The 19,204-nt window shown below is 36.8% G+C and overlaps 1 protein-coding gene across 1 annotated transcript in view; it reads right to left on the minus strand.

Moving 5' to 3' along the window:
• Positions 1-19,204, minus strand: part of Mettl15 (methyltransferase like 15) — a 160,040-nt gene that overhangs the window by 21,585 nt on the left and 119,251 nt on the right. The window contains 2 exon segments of the mRNA XM_028882391.2: positions 2,370-2,548; positions 6,369-6,560. Of these exon segments, the coding sequence (XP_028738224.1) occupies positions 2,370-2,548; positions 6,369-6,560 (371 nt within the window).

Here is a 19,204-nt window from a genome sequence, read left to right on the forward strand (position 1 = left end):
TCCAGTATCAAATGGTCATCCCTGAAAACATGCATGCAAGTAACATTATACATATTGAGTAGGTTATAGTTAAGTACTTAGAAACACACACACACACACACACACACACACACACACACACAGCAACAATTAATGGAAAACGAAGCCATGAGTTTGAAAGGGATCAAGAAAGGATATATGAGAGGGCTTGGAGGGAGGAAAGCATATAATTATATTACAATCTAAAAATATAAAGAATAATAAAAAATCATGTGGCATGCATGATCAGAGAGAGTGGCTCATAATTTGCTGCTGTTCTTGTATTCCTATTCAGCTTTGGTATCAGGGTAATACTAGCTTCATAAAATGAGCTTGGTGTTATTTCTCTACTTTCTATTTTATGGATAGTTTTGTGGAGAGTTTCTGAGTTCTTCAAAGGTTTCATAGAACTCAGTAGAGAATACATATGTACTTGAGCTGCTTTAGTTAGAAAACTCCAATCTCATTGCTTGCTATAGATCTATTAAGCTTTCTAGTCTCTTGGTTCAATTCTGGTAGGTCACAGTTTTCTCTTTTCTGAAATATCATGTCTTTCTCTTCAAAAATTTATCTTTCTCTCAATAAAGTTGTATTTCTATTGACTGATATTAAACACATAAAAACAGACATTCACAACTTTTTCCTTGCCTATATGTGAATAGCCCCAATGTATTCTTAACATTACAATATTTCTAGGAATAGTTACATTGTTTCTGTGGTATAGTTCACATCATTTCTATCTTATACCAGATTAGTATATCTCCAATTTCACAGATTAAGATCCAGAAACAAAACAACTAATTTCTTAATTCTATACTCCCAATTATGTCTCAAATTCATCATCTCCTAAATTTTAATGAGTACTAACTGTCCTTAATTAGGCTGTAGTCTTGAACAAACCACTGGTCCTCTTTAGAATTGGTACACAAGTTACTGGATAAAGGTTTCAACAGAACAATCTCTAGGGTGCTCGTTAGTTACAAACCCTCATTCAGTACCAGACAAAATCGTGTTTTCTTATGAATAAATAATATGATTTCTCACAGAAGATGGCATGCAGTGCTTCTTAAAGACAGCAAGGACAAGCAGAGTTGCCTGGGGAGTAAAGAATAAGAAGGGTAATGTATATAAAGAGAAAGTGAATCTATTACGTGACAATACGCTAGTATAAACTCTTTTGGGGGGAAAATTGTAAAATACTGTATGTTTACAAAACACACATAAATTCTACTCCAACATCAATAAAAGGTATTAAGTTGTGAAGGTCCTGACAAAGGCAGCTTGAAATATTAAAGACTTAGTCAATTCTTTATACTTTGCTATGTTAAATAAAATATAATATTATTTAATTATCCCATAAGCAATTATTATAAGACAGCTTAATGATTTGAGTGAATTTATAATTAAGTTTTATTCCTTAAACTCCATCTAGTATTATGATAGCCTTAGCCAATACTGAGTACTTTATTTACTTGTTACTTACATAATTTAATAAGGAACAATGAAAACAATCTTAATATATTTTTGGTATATAAAAATGATATAGTGTTTTTGTTGGTCCAACAAGATGAATAATTTACCACTGTAATTCTGTTAAGTAACTACAGGAGTTACAGTTTTGCTTTGAGAAACTTTCATCAAAACATAGCTGTGAAACAGCATTGGCTTCAAATGGAAAGGGTACAAAAAAGCTCCTCCTAGCTAGAATCCGGTTCAAGAGGTTTACAGTGGCGAACAGCAGAAAAGATGAAATGTTTCAATAAGTCCTTTAGGCTGATTTAGTTAGCATCCACAAAGCAGAATAACCTATACATCACATACCCTTTGTTAGCTGATTGTTTAGAATAGATGTATGAGTCACTGAGTTTTATTTTAGCAGTCGGGCAATGCAATTCTCCTTCTGCCTGAAATATGAAAACGTAGAAATATGAAACTATAAGAGGTAATGTCAAATCTCATATGGGATGCTTATCAACCACTGTGATGGATCAAGCCATTCCTTAAACCTTGTCATTCCATCTTCCACCCTGGTCAGCACAAATGATAAACTGCCACTTACAAAATTTCTATTATATTAATTAACCACCTATGGCACATAATCTTTAAAAATTGTGAATGGTATTAAAGTTGTTGGAGAGAGAAAGCTTAAAACAAAAAAACCAAAAGAAACCTGACACTTGAGAAGGATATAAAGAACGATGTTCTGAATGGTTTCACGCACAAATGAATCCTTCTGGGAGCCAGACAGGGAGGAACACACACACACACACACACACACACACACACACACACACAACAGATGTTAATTTAATTTTTTACTCTTAGACATTAAAGAGAATTAATGAAGGTACCTGCAACAATGCTGGCAAGCTGCTGGGTTCTAGAGATAGGGTATATGCTGCGTGCTTGAATGATTGCAGAAGCAATTTTCTTGGCATGCTTCTCCTCTCCATATGCTCTTAGGATGGATGCAAGTGCTTGTTGATCTAAAGCATTCACAACATCAGCTGCAGTGGGCATGTCAGGATACCTGTGCAAAAAAGAGCCAACCAGTTTCCTGACACCATTTTTATTGACTAGAGTTGATATTTCAGAGTACTGGGAATATGAACTCAGGCATTCTCAACACACTGTCTAGAAGAAATTCTCAAACAGACACAAACGAAAGAGAGTTTCTGTTTTACATAGTAATCATTAAGGCAAGAGGAACATGAAACATTCATTGAGGTCAAGGTAATGGGAAGTTATAGTATTTTGTTAACCTTTAACTTTACTCATAAAAAATTAATATTGATCTTGTGGCTTTCTCTTAAGATAAAATAATAGAAGAATGCTTAGATTTAACTTGCTCAAAAATTACATCACTAATTGAATTACTCCTTTCTTGAAGAGGAGACAGGATGCTGACAGATGATAGCTTACCAAGTCTAAATGCTAGTGAGTAAATTAATCTATGCCAGCAAAGAACCCATGTGTGGAACAATAACAACAAAATCCAACTTAGAAAGTTTACACAAGAAAACAATGTCAGGTTCCCCTCACAAGAACTGAAAAGACCTAATGTTAACTGTGCATGCATTGGATATTTGATATTAGCTCAGTCATCAGTGGCAAAGGTCATCATGGATTAAAGCTTCAAAACAAACAGCACTGATTGAACAAGGCTAAATATTCCTTTTAAGTGGAGGACAAAAAGAAAATCTAAGTTCTGACCACATAGACTAAATTATACTAGCATAAAATAGCATTCACTGTCAGATCATTCTAGTTTATTTCCATTTAGAGGAATGGGTCAAAGCACTCCAACTGATGAGCTAGTCATGACTCGACTTATTAGGAACATCTGCTAGTAGTACAGTTACTACTCCCACATAAAGATGTTGGATATTAGTTTCATACTGTGAATAGTTATGAGTTCCAAAGATACGGGAGCATTAAGACCTGAGGTTTAAGCCAGAGTGAGATTGCAAAAACATCTAAAATTCTTTTTGACAATTATTACTTTGTTAACATGCTTGTGCATGCCGGAGTAATTTTCATCCTTATCTTGTATTCAATTCTGCATGTCTGTTTGTTTGTCAGTCTGTCTTTGAAATTCGTACTCTTCTCCCTGATTGTTTTAGGAAGTAGGAAACATCCTGTTCTATGTATGGTGGTTTTATTTATTTATTTTTTTGTTTTGGCTTACTTTTATTTACTTATGTATGTTTTGAATTGAAATATATTTATATTATAATTGAATATATAATTAAATATAAATATAATTATACAATATATGAAATAAATTATATCACCCCACCTTTCCTCCCAGCTCCTCCCACCCCCTCAAATTGACAGCCTCATTTTCTTTTGAAATCTTGTATCAACGAATGTCTTATATGCTAGCCCTAACTTGATCTCAGTGGGTTGCTTTTTTGGCTTATGAAATGAAGATCCTTCCTTTTACAGTTGTAGTGGCCTATATAAGAATTGAAGCCTTACTATATTGAATAAAGTTTTAAATGCAATAGACTCCCAATTTTAATCTGGGAAATGAATATAACAATGCTTATCTCAATTATCAGAGACAGGAGGCACAAATGAAATAGTAAATACAGACAACATTATGACTGGGCAATAAACATTCCTGTCTTTCAGATTTTTCAAATTCATATATTTGCCAGTCATCATTTTGAGCATTAAAGACAACAATCCCTGCTATATCTTACGTACCTTACATCATTCAGTTACCCAAGCCACTATCCACTGGACATTCTTGGTAATGATGGTAAATTCGGACCCTTAGCTCTATCAAGGCCATTATAAGATAGAATGATGGATTTAATTTTCAAAACCTTCTACTTAAACACGAAAATTAAAGTAGCATTTTGATCAGTTGGTATTCAATGGACACCACGTATGATATTATTTTACTGTTACATTAACATGAAATAGTTGTATAGAGTTTCCATAATGCTAGAAGACAAAAGGAATATAATTCTGAGGGCTAGCAGGCCAGAAATCTGCATTTGAATAGGCATTAATATGATGACCAGGAAGAACTGCTCCTCTAAGAAAACATGAAGTTTACCCTTGTCAGCCCAAAGATTTCCCTGACTTACTGTAATTTAACATCATAAAAGAAAGTCTTAACTTGAGTGCCAATTTATTATCTTCCAACAAAGAGTATATCTGCTCACAGAATTAGCCTTTCAAGTCACTGAGGCTTGGAATTCTTCTCTGTTACATGAGAAGATAATATAATCTAAAAGCAGTGGTTGTTTTAATTGGGGTCAGCATAGAGTTGAGACTCCAGTGAGAAAATGTCTCCTGTGTGTCTTTATCCTAGGGATTGATCACTCTCTGGGGACTGAAAGATCACAACTCTGTGTCTGTCGTGTGTGTGTGTGTGTGTGTGTGTGTGTGTGTGTGTGTGTGTGTGTGCGCGCGCGCGCATATACATGGCCTACCCTTCTACTTGTGAATCAAATTCCATATTCTGGGTATCTCAAACAGGTTACAATCCATATTGTTTACCTGGAAGATCTTCAACTTTTAAATATATATGTATTATTTCAAATATAAGTTCAAACATAAGGTATTGACTTAAGGGCTTAATTCTCAGGAACAAATTTATTTTGAAGTTCTTGAGGAGAAACTCATGGATGCAGATTTACAAATTAAAATTTGCCCAAGAAGCTTTTACATTAAGAATATGGTAATTCACTATTAATTAGAAGCTTCATTGTATTACAGAAAGTATCTTCCACAGCAAGACACAGGAAGAGTATAAATTTATTCAACATTTTATTTCTATATAATCACCTTAATTTCTAAAGTTGAGAATATCTGACCTTCACTATTAGTCACTAGTTGTTAAAGGACTTTATTATTTTATTATATCGTGATATTCTTTGTTCTATGAATGCCAATAATGCAAGCAGAAGAAGGCAGAGGATTCAGAAACAATAGGATTCCAATAAATATGTCACAATGCAAATTAAGCAGTCATATCATATATCAAAGCAGGAGACTATAGGGAGTATTTAGCACAGAATATTCATGGCACCACACAATGTGCACATGAAAAGCAAGGGCAAGTGCTGCAGATATAGGTTACTCTGGCTTGGTACCACTGCTAGGTCCAGATGTTAGTACTAATTTAAGCTTTTGAAATTAATGTAGAAAAAGGAAATTTTCCTACTCTTTTTATAGTACAACATGATGCTATTAAATAGGTTGTGTGTTTATTTGAACTGAATAATGGTAAACAAACATTAGTATTTCTACAGCGCTGAAGAATGAAGTCACAGGTGATACTCCTTGTAGAGATGTACAGCTATGTAGTGATGTGAGATGCAGTGCCATACATTGCAGATCTTTTGGAGAAGGTACAACTAGGGTGACTGCATAAGAGACAGAACAAAAACAGAAGTGTTGACCATGGGAATCCTGCCAGATTTGTTTTTGCAGCATTGTAAAAGAATATCAATTAAATACAGCTCCTCTTGCTTCTTACAGAGATATAACTGGACATGCACAAAAATTATTGTTTTTAGCATCAAATTTTTCCAAATTACTACTAAAGAGCCATATTGTCAGTGAGAAAAAAATCACATAAAAGTTGATTTCCCTATTCTGAATACTTCCTCACTATATTCTGTAAGACAGTAAATATTTTCCTTTTAGAATACCAAGCCAAAGAAATACTGAAGTCTATAATGAGTACCAAACACAGCTGATTTACTATGTATGGACAGTGTTGGATGTGGGAGTGTGCTGGGAATTTTTCAGTTGTCAAGGAAATTAAATTCAGAATGTTTCTAAGGAATTGATTTTCTTGTGGTAAGAAATGTTTTTTCAATACCCACCTGTCTCCATCCATTCTCATGTCCAAGGGGCCATCCTTGCGAAGGGAGAAACCTCGCTCAGGAGCATCAAGTTGCATGGAGGAACACCCCAGATCCAAGAGAACTCCATCAATAGTCCCTGGCTGTACTCCAGCTTTTATTAACAAAGCCTCTGCCTCGCTGAATTGGCCCAACATAGCTTGGATTTGTTTCCTGTGAATGAACCCAAGAGACAGAGAGAAGACCCGCTGAATTAGTTTTTCTTCAAGTTTCTGGCCAATGGAAGGGAGCACATCCTATCACGGAATGATTTACCTGAAATAAATACACTAAGTGTCATGTACTTACTTAGTATATACTTTGAGAAAGTATATATTTATAGGTCAGATATATTCCTTTGTCAGACTAGGTTTTTCATTCTTTTCTCTAAAAAATTTCTTAAATTTATGAGTAAGAAAAAGTAGCACATGACATTCTTACAAAAGAATTACTTAACTTCCAAGGAAATCCAAATACAGTAGGCATAAAAACAAAAAGAATATAAATAAAATGTGCATATACATCATGAATGCTATTCAGTCATACAAAAGGAATGAAATCCAGTTACATGGAACTGGAGATCATTATGTTAAGTGAATTAAGAATGCACAGGAATACAGGTAATACGTAACTTGCACTCATAATATTAATACACTTATCTCAAAGTTGAGGGTAGTATGGTATCTTGTAGTGATGAGAAAAGAGTTGGGGAAAGAAGAAAAAAAATCACAGGTAAAGAGCAGACAAGAATTTTCAATGTGCTATTGTATCTCAATTTAAACACTGCCCAATGCAGGCATTCCATACTACCCCACTTACATGTGTAGGTTTTATGTACCTATTAAAAATAAATCTCATCAATGAAAAGAACTAAGAAAAAAATTGTTAAATATATTCACTCCCAATATTTTACTGCTGTGAATGTTTATTCTGTACTTAGGACAGGGGCATTATATAGCCATATACTTGAGGAACGAAATAAAGACAAGGCTAAACAACTCCCGAAGAAGCACTGTTTTAGCTTCCAGCAAGAATTTCAAATTGTGCACGAAGCGTTCAGAATCAACAGACAGGAAGACGGTTAGGTCACTATGTTGCTATTCCAATCCTCCTTCCTATACAACGTGAGCTGCTGCCCTTAGGTTTCTTCAGGCCTTAAGACAACTAAAATTCCTTTTGGAAGGAGAGTGAGGAAAGAGAAATTGGGCAACATACAGAAGCTTTTACTCTCTCTCTGAAGTTGAATGGAATGGGCTTGTATTTTAACATTAGGCAATTTACATTTAGGGCATTTACTTAGGTAATTTATGCCATTTAAGGGAAAACTCACAGCTCATTGGTAAATTTTCCTCAATTCTGGATGAAAGAGTAATTTCTGGATTACTCTTATGGATTTCATGCCAAATATTTACTGCATATCTGTGGTTGCCAGTGATTATGCTATTTGGCAAATATAACAAGGGGACAGGAAAACTGGTAAGCCATGTTGCTTGAGTTAGCAGCTAAGAGGAAAAGATATAATTTACAAAACAATGTGGCTGGAGCTAATGATAGAGATATAAATAAATGCACCCCCCCCATTTTGGGAAAATATAAATGCTAATAAAATAGTATTGGAGAAGCAAAAACAAGAAATAAAATTTCAGAATTGGAACACATTTCACAAGTCATATATGCCAACAGCTGATATTTGAATATTTTCCTACCCCAATATCATGAATGGGAGCTAAGAAAAGGGAAGAATTCTGTTTGAATCACCTCTGGATCCCAACCTTAGGCTATACAGATAGTCAAACAGTCAACACTCATTACTGGATTATGGGTGAGATTGTAAAGTTAGTTAGTCACATCTACTCACAGTTTTGTATACAAGGAAACAAAACCATACTTGAGCATGTGGGGGTTCACTCAGGAGCAAAGTGAACAAGGATATAAGAAGACTGTATGTTGTCAAAAGTGCTTCCTTGTTGCTACAGAAGAATGTGATTGGCTTGTTTGAACAACTGCACAAAATCACAGGGAACTGAACCTGCTGATCAAGTAGAAGCAGAAATAGAGCCCAAGAGATCCCTCTGCAAAGAACAGATGTTCAGCTAGGGAATCTTACCTTCAAGAGCACAGTAGCAAGGGAAAATTGTGGTTAGGACATTTAAGAAACAAGTATTTTTTTATATACTAATGTATTCACCATGTATTTAAATGTAAGAAACAATATACATGTATATACACAGGGACATAAATATAATCTAATATCACTAATTCAAATACTAAGTACTTTGCTTCTTTAAGGAATCCTGATGCTATCATATTTCAATTACTATTCAATGTTTAATATAACTGTAGAAAATATGCTTATTATCTACTGAACTCTATGTGTGCAAAATAACGTTTTACAATATGTTATTTACACAAGATGTCAAGGAACATATACTACTGAAACTTAATTTACAGTAAGCACGGGTAATCTAATTCATATTTGAATATTATTATTAGTTAGAGTTGGAGAGGTAGCTCAGAGTAAAAACATGGGTTACCCTATATATTAAATTTTCCAAACCACATGAAAACCCAAATAAAATAAAAAGCAAAAACCAAGGAAAAAGTCATTAGTACTTTTCAATTAAGCAGTTCCTTCTGTAACATTTCTCTTTAGTATCAGCGTATATGATTCAAGTTCAGAACCCATGTTGCACAGCAGCCTCCCCACACATGAAGCTCTGCCTACTCTAGGGGCACTTTTAGCCTCTGCCAAGTTGCCAAACACTTCATTCCAATAGGACCTCAAAAGTTCAGCTACAGATTTTTAAAAAACTGCCATGAATTTTATGATATATGTGACAGGATGGCTATTTAAACAGACAGTAGTATAGTTATTGCTATAAGGTACTTTTCAATGAGTGGGCTTTAAGTAAAGAACATTGACTTTAAGAACGGAAGTGTGCCTCAACCACTCAGCTACAAAGTGGTTAAAGTCTTAAAAGCAAAGAACCATGTTTCTCAGGGGATGAAGGTATTTTGCCTTAAGGCTATAACATTACCTTCTACCTGAGACTTCCCAGGCTGTTGCCAAACATATTTCACACATGACAGACCTCACAGTTACGTGAGCAAATTCCTTGAAGTAAATCCAACCTCCACCAGTATTCTCTCTACTTCTTCACTCTGCACCACACACACACACACACACACACACACACACACACACACACACACACTGTTGGGGTGGGGTGAGTGAGCTACATTTTGTGTGGGACTGGAGAGATTGCTCAGTGGTTAAGACCACTTGTTGTTGCATAGGATCCGAGTTTGGTTTCTAGCACCCACATAGCAGTTCACACCATTGGTAACTCCAGCCCAAAGTAGTCTGACACCTTCTTCTGGCTTCTGTGGGCACCTGCACTCATGTACACACTCAAGTATGCATACCCCCACACAAACACATATACATGTAATTAAAAATTAAGTTAATATCCAAAAATAAAAGCATTCAACTCATTTATATTTTTACATAAATTTCTATATACTAAACCACACCTTGTGCATATTTCTTAAGTTATATATCATAAATAATACACACACACATATATGTATATACATGCCCATGTTTATATATACCTATATCCTACTAGTTCTGTTTTGTTGGGTAACTTTATATATATATATATATATATGCTTTTAGGGGTAGATTTCTGTTAACTGCTTTACATACATCATCCTCATGGCCACCAGTTTGTTTAGAGAGATCAATATGCATACAATTTTGATCAGTAAGATGTAAGAGATATTTCCTAGAACTAAGGAAAAGGTTCCTCTTTCTTCATGTATACATATATACAAAATAACAACACAAAAGTTACTAGCATATCAAGTTGAGTCAAATAAATATAAACAATGATCTCTCTAGGTTGAAGATAGAGCGCATGACAGCAGAAAGCCTTCATTCATAGTTGTCTTAGGAAGGAGGGACTTATTAGAGGTCTACTAAAGGTATATATGTATGTATGTACATGCACACAAAAACAAATAACATCCCAACTACTGTGGCAATTATACTCAAATATTCTTTTTCCCTGGGTGGTAGAATTACAGACTCAGACAAAGCCACTGGATTTAACTGGCAGCCAGAAACAAAGAGATAACTTGAAAGCCCCAAAATATTTTAACAGTTATATACTTCTAAATATCAATAAACAAAATGAATCATAAAAGGACACTATGAAAGAATTAAACAGACCAATAACAAAACAGCCAAGTGAAAAGTCAAAGCACTGAGACTTAGGGTATGCTGCTAATGCTAGCTCTGGAAAAACTCCACATATGTGTGCACATATTAAAAAGGGAAGGTGTGGACAACAAATTTATTTTCATAAGTTAACACAACAGCACATTCAAATCCCATAATAAAAGAAAGCAAAAACAAAACAAGAAATATTAAAAAAATTAAATAAATAAAAGAAGCAAAAAATAAAAATGGAAAGGAATATTTTATACAATGAGTTAAAATATATTCTTTGAAAAGACTTTAAGAAAATTGATTAACAACCCATAATGATGTTTACCCATATGAGAGATGAAGAGGAAAATACTACTTTAGACCCTATAAGATATCAAATATATCACAGGAGAAAATATTTAACAATGTTATACTAGTAAATTAGAGATTCAGATCGAATGAAAATATTCTCGGGAAACTATAACTTACTAAAACTAACATAAGACATGTAAAATATAGTCCTGAAATCAGTTAGAAATTTAATCTGTAATTATAAAGTCTCCCACAGAGAAAAAGACATGCACAGGTGGCTCCACCATGTATTCTCCCAAATATTTAAATATTTAGCTATTTAAGTAACTCTAATATTATATAAACAAAATAACATTGATATTATAATAAAATCTTCAGGAAAAAAAACAAAACAAAACAAAAAAATGAGACAGCTATTTCAACTCAAATCACCAGGCAGGCATAGTAGATGGGGGGTCTGGAATGGGAAGATCAAGGTATAGAGTAAGGGACTGGGGGGACAGATAGATCCCATTATGAAAGAAAATAGAATAAATAGTTATGAGTGGATTGGGAGGAGGACAGGAACTAGAGGATCAAGTGGGGAGTGAGGAGAAGAGAGGAGGAAGGGGGAGGCAATATGGGAGAGACAGCTAAAATTAAGGACCATTTGAGGAGTACCATGGAAACCTAATACTCTAGAAGTTTCCTAAAAATAAACATATAGGAAGGCAATCTAAATAAAACTGTCAAGTAATGGGGGTGAAGGAAAGAGCTCCCACTTTCCATCTCTTGTCACCAAATGAAGCTTCTAGTACAGGGATTTGGTTACACCTAATTGAGTTGTTGACCAGAGGGGTTCCATGGGAATAAATAATCCAGGCTGTTGTCAAAACTATATGTTGCTCTCTACAAACTGGTGGTAAAGTTCCATTGCTGAAGATAACACCTGCACAACTCATTGAGCATGGGGAAGTCAAGCTGGTGCCTGCACAGAGCCTTCACATGTATATGCTAGCATCCATATTACAAGAAGATACTCTGCAGGCTACCAAAAGAAAAACATAAACATAAACGCAGCCACAAACCCTTTGGTCTACAATGGTGTCCTATATGCAAGATGTGCTAGGGCAATGGTGATACAAAACTTATGTGAGTAATCAACCAATATTTGATTTGAGTGAAGGCTCACTCCATGAGATGGAACCAACACCTGACACTTCTTAGTCACAAAGAACCAGAGACTAGATAGCTCAGGAACAGAATAAACCCAAATACTACTGTTATACTAAAACAACGCAGCAATTAATGACTCCTAATGACATTACGCTATTCTTATAGATCAACACCTTGCTCAGCCATCGTTAGAAAAGCTTCCTCCTGCAGCAGAAGGGAACAAATACAGAGACCCACAGCCAGACATTATGCCAAGTGAGAGAGAGACCTTGGAACACTCAGCCCTAAATGGGATGTCTTCATCAAATCTCTCACCTCAGGGCTCAGGGAGCCCTGCAGAAAAGAAGGCAGAGTGTGAGAGCCAGAGGGGATGGAGGACACCAAGAAAACAAGGCCTTCTAAATGAACACGATTAACATACATATGAACTCTAAGAGACTGAGGTAGCATGCACAGAGCCTGCATAGGACCATACCAGGTCCTTTGTGCACATAAGATGGCTTTCAATTTAGTGTTTTTATGGGACTTTTGGTTGTGGGAACCTGTGGGTCTTTGTTTCTTTTGTCTTCTCCTGGACTCTTTTCCTTTTGTTTGTTTTGTCGAAGTCTGATATGTTAGCTTTTGTCTTATCTTATTATATTTTATTTTATTATCTCTTAGAAGTCTTTTTTTTTTAATGAGAGAAAGGTAATGGATGCAGATGAGAGGGGAGTTGGGAAGGAACTGGGAGGAGTGGATGTAGAGGAAACCATAATCAGGATTTATAATATGAGGGAAAAAACCTAATTTCAATCAAAAGAAAAAATTAACTAGCTTAAGAGCAAAACAAAACAAAAACATAAAAAAATGGCATTAAAAATGCTAATTTATCCAATGGGCAAAATAACAAAAACAACAAAAATACAAGCAGATCAAATCAAGACAAATACACATAAACAAGGATCTCTCTAGGTTGAGGATAGTGTGTGGCTGGAGAATGCTGTGGAATAATGCTTTTGTACACTGGCTTAATAAAACACTGGCCAGTAGCCAGGCAGGAAGTATAGGCAGGATAAGCAGAGAAGGAGAATTCTGGGAAGAGGAAGGCTGAATCAGGAGATGCCAGCCCACCATCAGCATGTAACAGCATACAGGTAAAGCCATGGAATACGTGGCAACATATACATTAACAGAAATGGGCTGAGTTTAAATGCAAGAGCTAGTCAATGGGAGGTCTGAGCTAATGGCCAAACAGTTTAATTAGTAAGCTTCTGAGTGATTATTTTATAAGCGGGCCACAGGACTGAGGGGGCTTGGTGGGAACCAGAGAAAATGTCCAACTACAGGAGAAAGCCTTTGTAGTTGCCTTAGGATAGGAGGGTCTTAGTGAAGGTTATTAAAGTTCCTTAAGTATGTGTGTGTATGTACATACACACACACACACACACACACACACACACACACACACACACACCATGCTGTTTTTTACTTGTGTTCATTATAATCATTCATTTGAAAAACAGAATGTAACCACACTGTAATTTTTGTATTGCCTGAAAGATTCTGCTGGGGTACATAACCTGTAAGGGAAAGAATAGAGTTAAAATGAATTAGTAGGAAAACATCAAGAATGAGACATTTAAAATGAGTTAGAAGGAAAACATCAAGAATAAAGATAGAGTTAGAAAACATCAAAAATGAGAGAAGAAAATCACCAGGAAAATAAAGAATAGAGAATGCAAAAGAAGAATAAAAAAAATGTCTAAAGGACACTATCGAGAGAGTGTGTGAGTGATTTTTCCCTTACCCCCATCAGATAAAAAAGTCACAGTATGTGCTGATTATTGCCCACTGTGGAATTCCTTTGGAGTTACGCACTGCTGGAGGCTGGCCCCCCAGACAACCATATGATCCTGTGATATTGGAGTTTCACACAGTTGTGAACCACCATTTTGGAATTAATCCAAGTCTGGTACAGCCATATTTGAAGGGAATGGCAGAAGTCATAAAGCCAGCACAGCTGCTCGACAAAGATCCAGCAAAGCTGAGTCACATGATGGCTGCCATGCCACCATTGGTTTTCATCTCCACCTGTTACATACTTGGGGCACTTTTAATATTTGTACAATTTGGGGATATTGGATTGATGGAAAATTCCTTATGAATCATTTATGCCTTCTCCCAGGAATGCTGCTTCTAAGCTTTCCCAGGACAGTCCTGAACATACTATTCCCCACAACCCCCCTGCTTTTAGGGAGATATCCTCATCTACTTGAAGGTCTTCTTTACGCCATGGAGGTTGTGACACATAAAGAAGCCAGAGGTCTCTTTATGAGGCTATAAAACATTCTTGAAACATCTGTCCCTGTACTTACACAGGAACAAGATATTCAAAACAAAGTAAACTCAAAAAGGTCAACAAGACTCAGCGGGCTACAGGAATTGGCCACAGTTAAGATTACAAACCTCTTCCCACTATACACTTAGACAATTACATGATGTACAACTCTGCCCTACACAGAGACATATTGATGAGCAAAGTATGGAGTGGAAAGATGATAAAGTATGAGTTATCAGGACCTCCCTCTCTTAGAAAAGTTAGCTCATGCAGAGCCACTATGGTTACATATGACTAAGGAACAACAGAATGCCAAGATTAGACATATAGACAAATTTCATAAAAATATAAATATTAACATTGTATTATGCCAGAATTTGAATAATAACTCCAGCAGCTTTGGCCTGAGGATTTTTCCTGGGCACTCTGACCACTAAGAGTTAATAATACGCCAGGCGGTATTGGTGAAATTATTATTATTTTTTTTTTTTAATATTTATTTATTTATTATGTATACAGTGTCCTGCTTTCATGTATGCCTGCTTGCCAGAAGAGGGCACCAGATCTTATTATTACAGATGGTTGTGAGCCACCATGTGGGTGCTGGGAATTGAACTCAGGACCTCTGGAAGAGCAGCCAGTGCTCTTAACCTCTGAGCCATCTCTCCAGCCCCTGGTGAAATTATTAAGGCCACTCCACGTGTGATTTTTCCCTTATCCCCCTCAGATAAAAGTCACAGTATGTGCCGAATATTGCCCACTGTGGAATTCCTTTGGAGTTAGCAGAGCGTAACTCCAAAGGAGTTAATAATCGGCACATACTGTGACTTTTTTATCTGAGGGGGATAAGGAAGATTTATTTAATGGCATAACTTACAAATGAAGGCATAGGTAGGTTGCGGATTCTGTGAAAGACGCAGCAGCGTAGTCCAGCGGTGTTCTCTGGGAAACTCTCCTCTGTCTACCTCTAGCGTCCCCAGTCCAAGCAGGAAGAGACGCGGCGCAACCAGATCTCAGGTCTTCAGGGTCCTCTCTTTGCCCCGCCTTGTAGGCATGACACTTACTGAAGCCTCAATGGGGGTTGGAACTTCCAGATCAAAGCTTGAACAGCTACCCACTACATCTCCCCCTTTTGTCTAAATAAGAATGTTCTAACCTAATACAAGACTATATACAAAGGAATGGTTATCAAATATTGTCCAGGAATAATGAGGGGTAATGACCTAGATAAGATGGAACTACAACCAATGCAAACAGTATCAATCAGGAAACACATACTAAAATCCAGAGAAGTCTAGAGCGTAGGTAAATGGCATGTTACAAAGATCATTCTAAAAGGTGTCCTATCCTAAAGAACCTGAATCTAATAATTAGTATATTCTATCTAAGATAACACACACACACACACACACACACACACACACACACACACACACACACACCAAGTTGTAACTATAACTGCTAGTCTTCAATACCATCAAAGACCTGAGAAGGAATATAATGGTACCTGAGAAATGGTAGATGGATGCAAGCAACTTTCGGGAATCTTGCAAGAGTAGACAGAGACAGCTGGCAGCCTGTATAGTCACCTAATGTTTCTCAGCATTGTTGGTACATTCAAATTGACTACAGGCCTAGAGTATTTGACAGACCATTTTCAGAAGCAGGATTTCTGAAAGACCAGCTTACCCTGTCTTGGCAGAGTACAGTGGTCGCTTTCCTTGTGTGCTGCTTGTCCAGGAAGGACAGCATTGCATTCGTACTGCCAGCAGTCGAGGCAAGGGCAGTTCTTTGCCCAGTAGGCCATTTTGTGCCAAGAAGACAAACTACCAAATGGAAATGTCTTGGAAGCCCAACATTCTCTTGGGATCAAATTGGTGCTGCCAGGAGCAATTGTGTCTCATGTCAACAGAATTCTAAGTTATTTAAATGCCATATTCTCTAGGTCTATAAAGTGTTTGAAGATTACCTGTCCATCTGACTTATGTATCTGTAAATCTGGATAACCTAACTAACGTAACTATAGAGATGACAAGCATAGGTGACTATAAATCTATAAGTCTTATCTACCAAAATAACCTAAGGACTAAGGCTTCACATAAACAAGGTAAACAGTCTATAAGCAAATGTATGGTAAAGGATGATGACTTCAAAATTGTGACAATACATAAGATATTTATAACAGAGGTAGGAATGTATAGTGCAATATGCAATATGATAATAATCTTAAATATATATCAATATACAGAATATCCTAAACAGAAGTAGAACATACATAAAGTATGACAGATATAAATTTACATTTGCATCAATATACAAATATTTCAAATAAGTGTAGAAATATATGTACATTATATGAAAAAAAAAAGAAAAAGGGAAGTGCTGTGGATATCGTTCTGTATAAATAAAACACTGATTGGCCAGTGGCCAGTCAGGAAGTATAGGCTGGACAAGGAAAGAGGAGAATTCTGGGAAGTGGAAAGCTGAGTGGGAGAGACATCGCCAGCCGCCACCATGACAAGCAGCATGTGAAGATTCTGGTAAGCCACGAGCCACATGGCAAGGTTTAGATTTATAGAAATGGGTTAATTTAAGCTATAAGAACAGTTAGCAAGAAGCCTGCCACGGCCATACAGTTTGTAAGCAATATAAGTCTCTGTGTTTACTTGGTTAGGTCTGAGCGGCTACAGGACTGGCAGGTGACAGAGATTTGTCCTGACTGTGGGCCAGGCAAAAAAACTCTAGCTACAGGGTGGTGGTGTCACACGCCTTTAATCCCAGCACTCAGGAGGCAGAGCCAGGCGGATCTCTGTGAGTTGGAGGCCAGCCTGGACTACCAAGTGAGTTCCAGGAAAAGAAAAGGCGCAAAGCTACACAGAGAAACCCTGTCTCAAAAAACCATAAAAAAAAAAAAAAAAAAGAAAAGAAAAGAAAAAAAAGAGTTAATAATACACTGCTTGGGACATGGTAAAATGCCCAGGGTTGTTGAAGATTTTGTTTTGGTCTAGTGCCCTTGAAGCAACCAAAGCTACCAGCCTGAGAACAGGGTGTCATATGCCTCTAGATTCTCAAAAATTGGGTTATGGGGTTAATGAGTAAGAATGACAACTCTGTTTATCAATGATGTCAAAACTTGAGGGAAGGTGATTGGAAATGATAATTCTGTTCTGTCATAATTTATTAATGATGACTAAAAGATGAGCAAAAGGAAGTGAAAACACATGTCCAAAACAAAAAAAAAATGATATGATCTATGTTTTGGAACATCATAAATGTATCCCTGCTTACTAAATTCTGTATAAATAAATAAATACTCTGGCTGCTAGTCAGCCAGGCTGCGAGATTCTCCCAACCACCATGGCCTGGCTTACTTACTTCCCCGCCAACTCCTTACACCCTCTACAGGACCCATCCACCGCCAGGGATGGCTCCCAGCACAGGTCCTCTGTAAGAACTGTCAGTGTTCTTAACTGCTAAGCCACGTCTCCAGTCCCTAGATATCTGATTCCAAAAGCAACAGGAAACAGAGATTCAACCTTCTCTAATATGTAGGCCAGAAAATATCTCCTTAACATGGTCTCACTCATGCAAGTTTATTTACTTAAAAAAAATAGTTCTGCACTTTCATACAACACAGTTTGATTAGTCTCCATCATTCTCTGATTCATTTTTTCCTTCTGTACCCACCCAACACTGTCCCTTTCTATTCCTTTAAATTCTTCAGTACCAATTATTAGGAAATAAATGAGAAAATCAGCAAGAAATAACAGACACTTTCTTTGAGATAACTTCTTCCTTGGTTTCCTTGATAGCTCACTTGAATCTTAATAAAAACCTGAATAGATAATTCATAAGTTTGACATAAAATGCCCATTTCCTCTGTGCTGATATCACATTAGAGCCTTGGATTAGCTACTCTTCCTGTTAGTGTGACAAAGCAACTTAAGGAAGGGTTTACTCTGCCTGACAGTTTGAGAATATAGTGTATCAAAGTCGGGTAGGAGAGATGATGAAAACGGCTGGGGCAGTGGAGGCAGAACCGTGAGGCACAAGTTACATTTACTTCAGAGTCTGCAAAGAAAGATGAATGCTGGCACTCCTTGGGCTTTCCTGCTTCTCCTCGGACCCCCTTGTTATATAGCCTGGGACTCCAATGCACTGAGTGGCATTACTCACATTTAGGGTGAGTTTTCCCTCAGTTAATGTCCTATGGAAATGCCCACACTGACATGCAGAGTGGTGCACCTCATAGATAACTCCAAACCCAGTATATGTGACAATGATGGCTAACCAACACAAAGTTGATAGTTTGTCAACCCAATAGTTAAACCCATTCGCTTTAACCATCACATTGCATGCCTGGGTCTCAAAGGCTGATGTCTATCTTTAATGCACAATGCATTCAGTCTAATTTTAAAAGTCCTTATGGTCTTTAAGTTTTCAAAAGCCTAAAGTCAAAAGTCTCTTCTGAGACTCATAGTAATCTCTTAATTGAGAGGCCTTGTGAATTAAAAAAATAAGGATAAAAGAAGAAAAGAAAAAATCCTAACATTGCATGCCTCCAGTAATAGCACAGAGCAACATTCTATTCATAAATGAAGGGCTGGGAGGATGGTAAGGAAAGTGCAGACCCAGATTCAGAAAGGCAAACATTAACCCCACCTTCTCCATGTCTAGTACCTGGGGCTTGTGGTAGCATCATTTGGGCTCCAGTGTGTTTGCAGATCACTACCCCTCTAGTTCTGACACTTGTATCACACATAAAGCCTCTCTCTTAAGCCAGCTCCACACTGTGCACCACTTTCTTAGTGGACTTCCCAT

Source organism: Peromyscus leucopus, chromosome 4, assembly GCF_004664715.2.
Source record: "Peromyscus leucopus breed LL Stock chromosome 4, UCI_PerLeu_2.1, whole genome shotgun sequence".
NCBI classification, from domain to species: Eukaryota; Metazoa; Chordata; class Mammalia; order Rodentia; family Cricetidae; genus Peromyscus; species Peromyscus leucopus.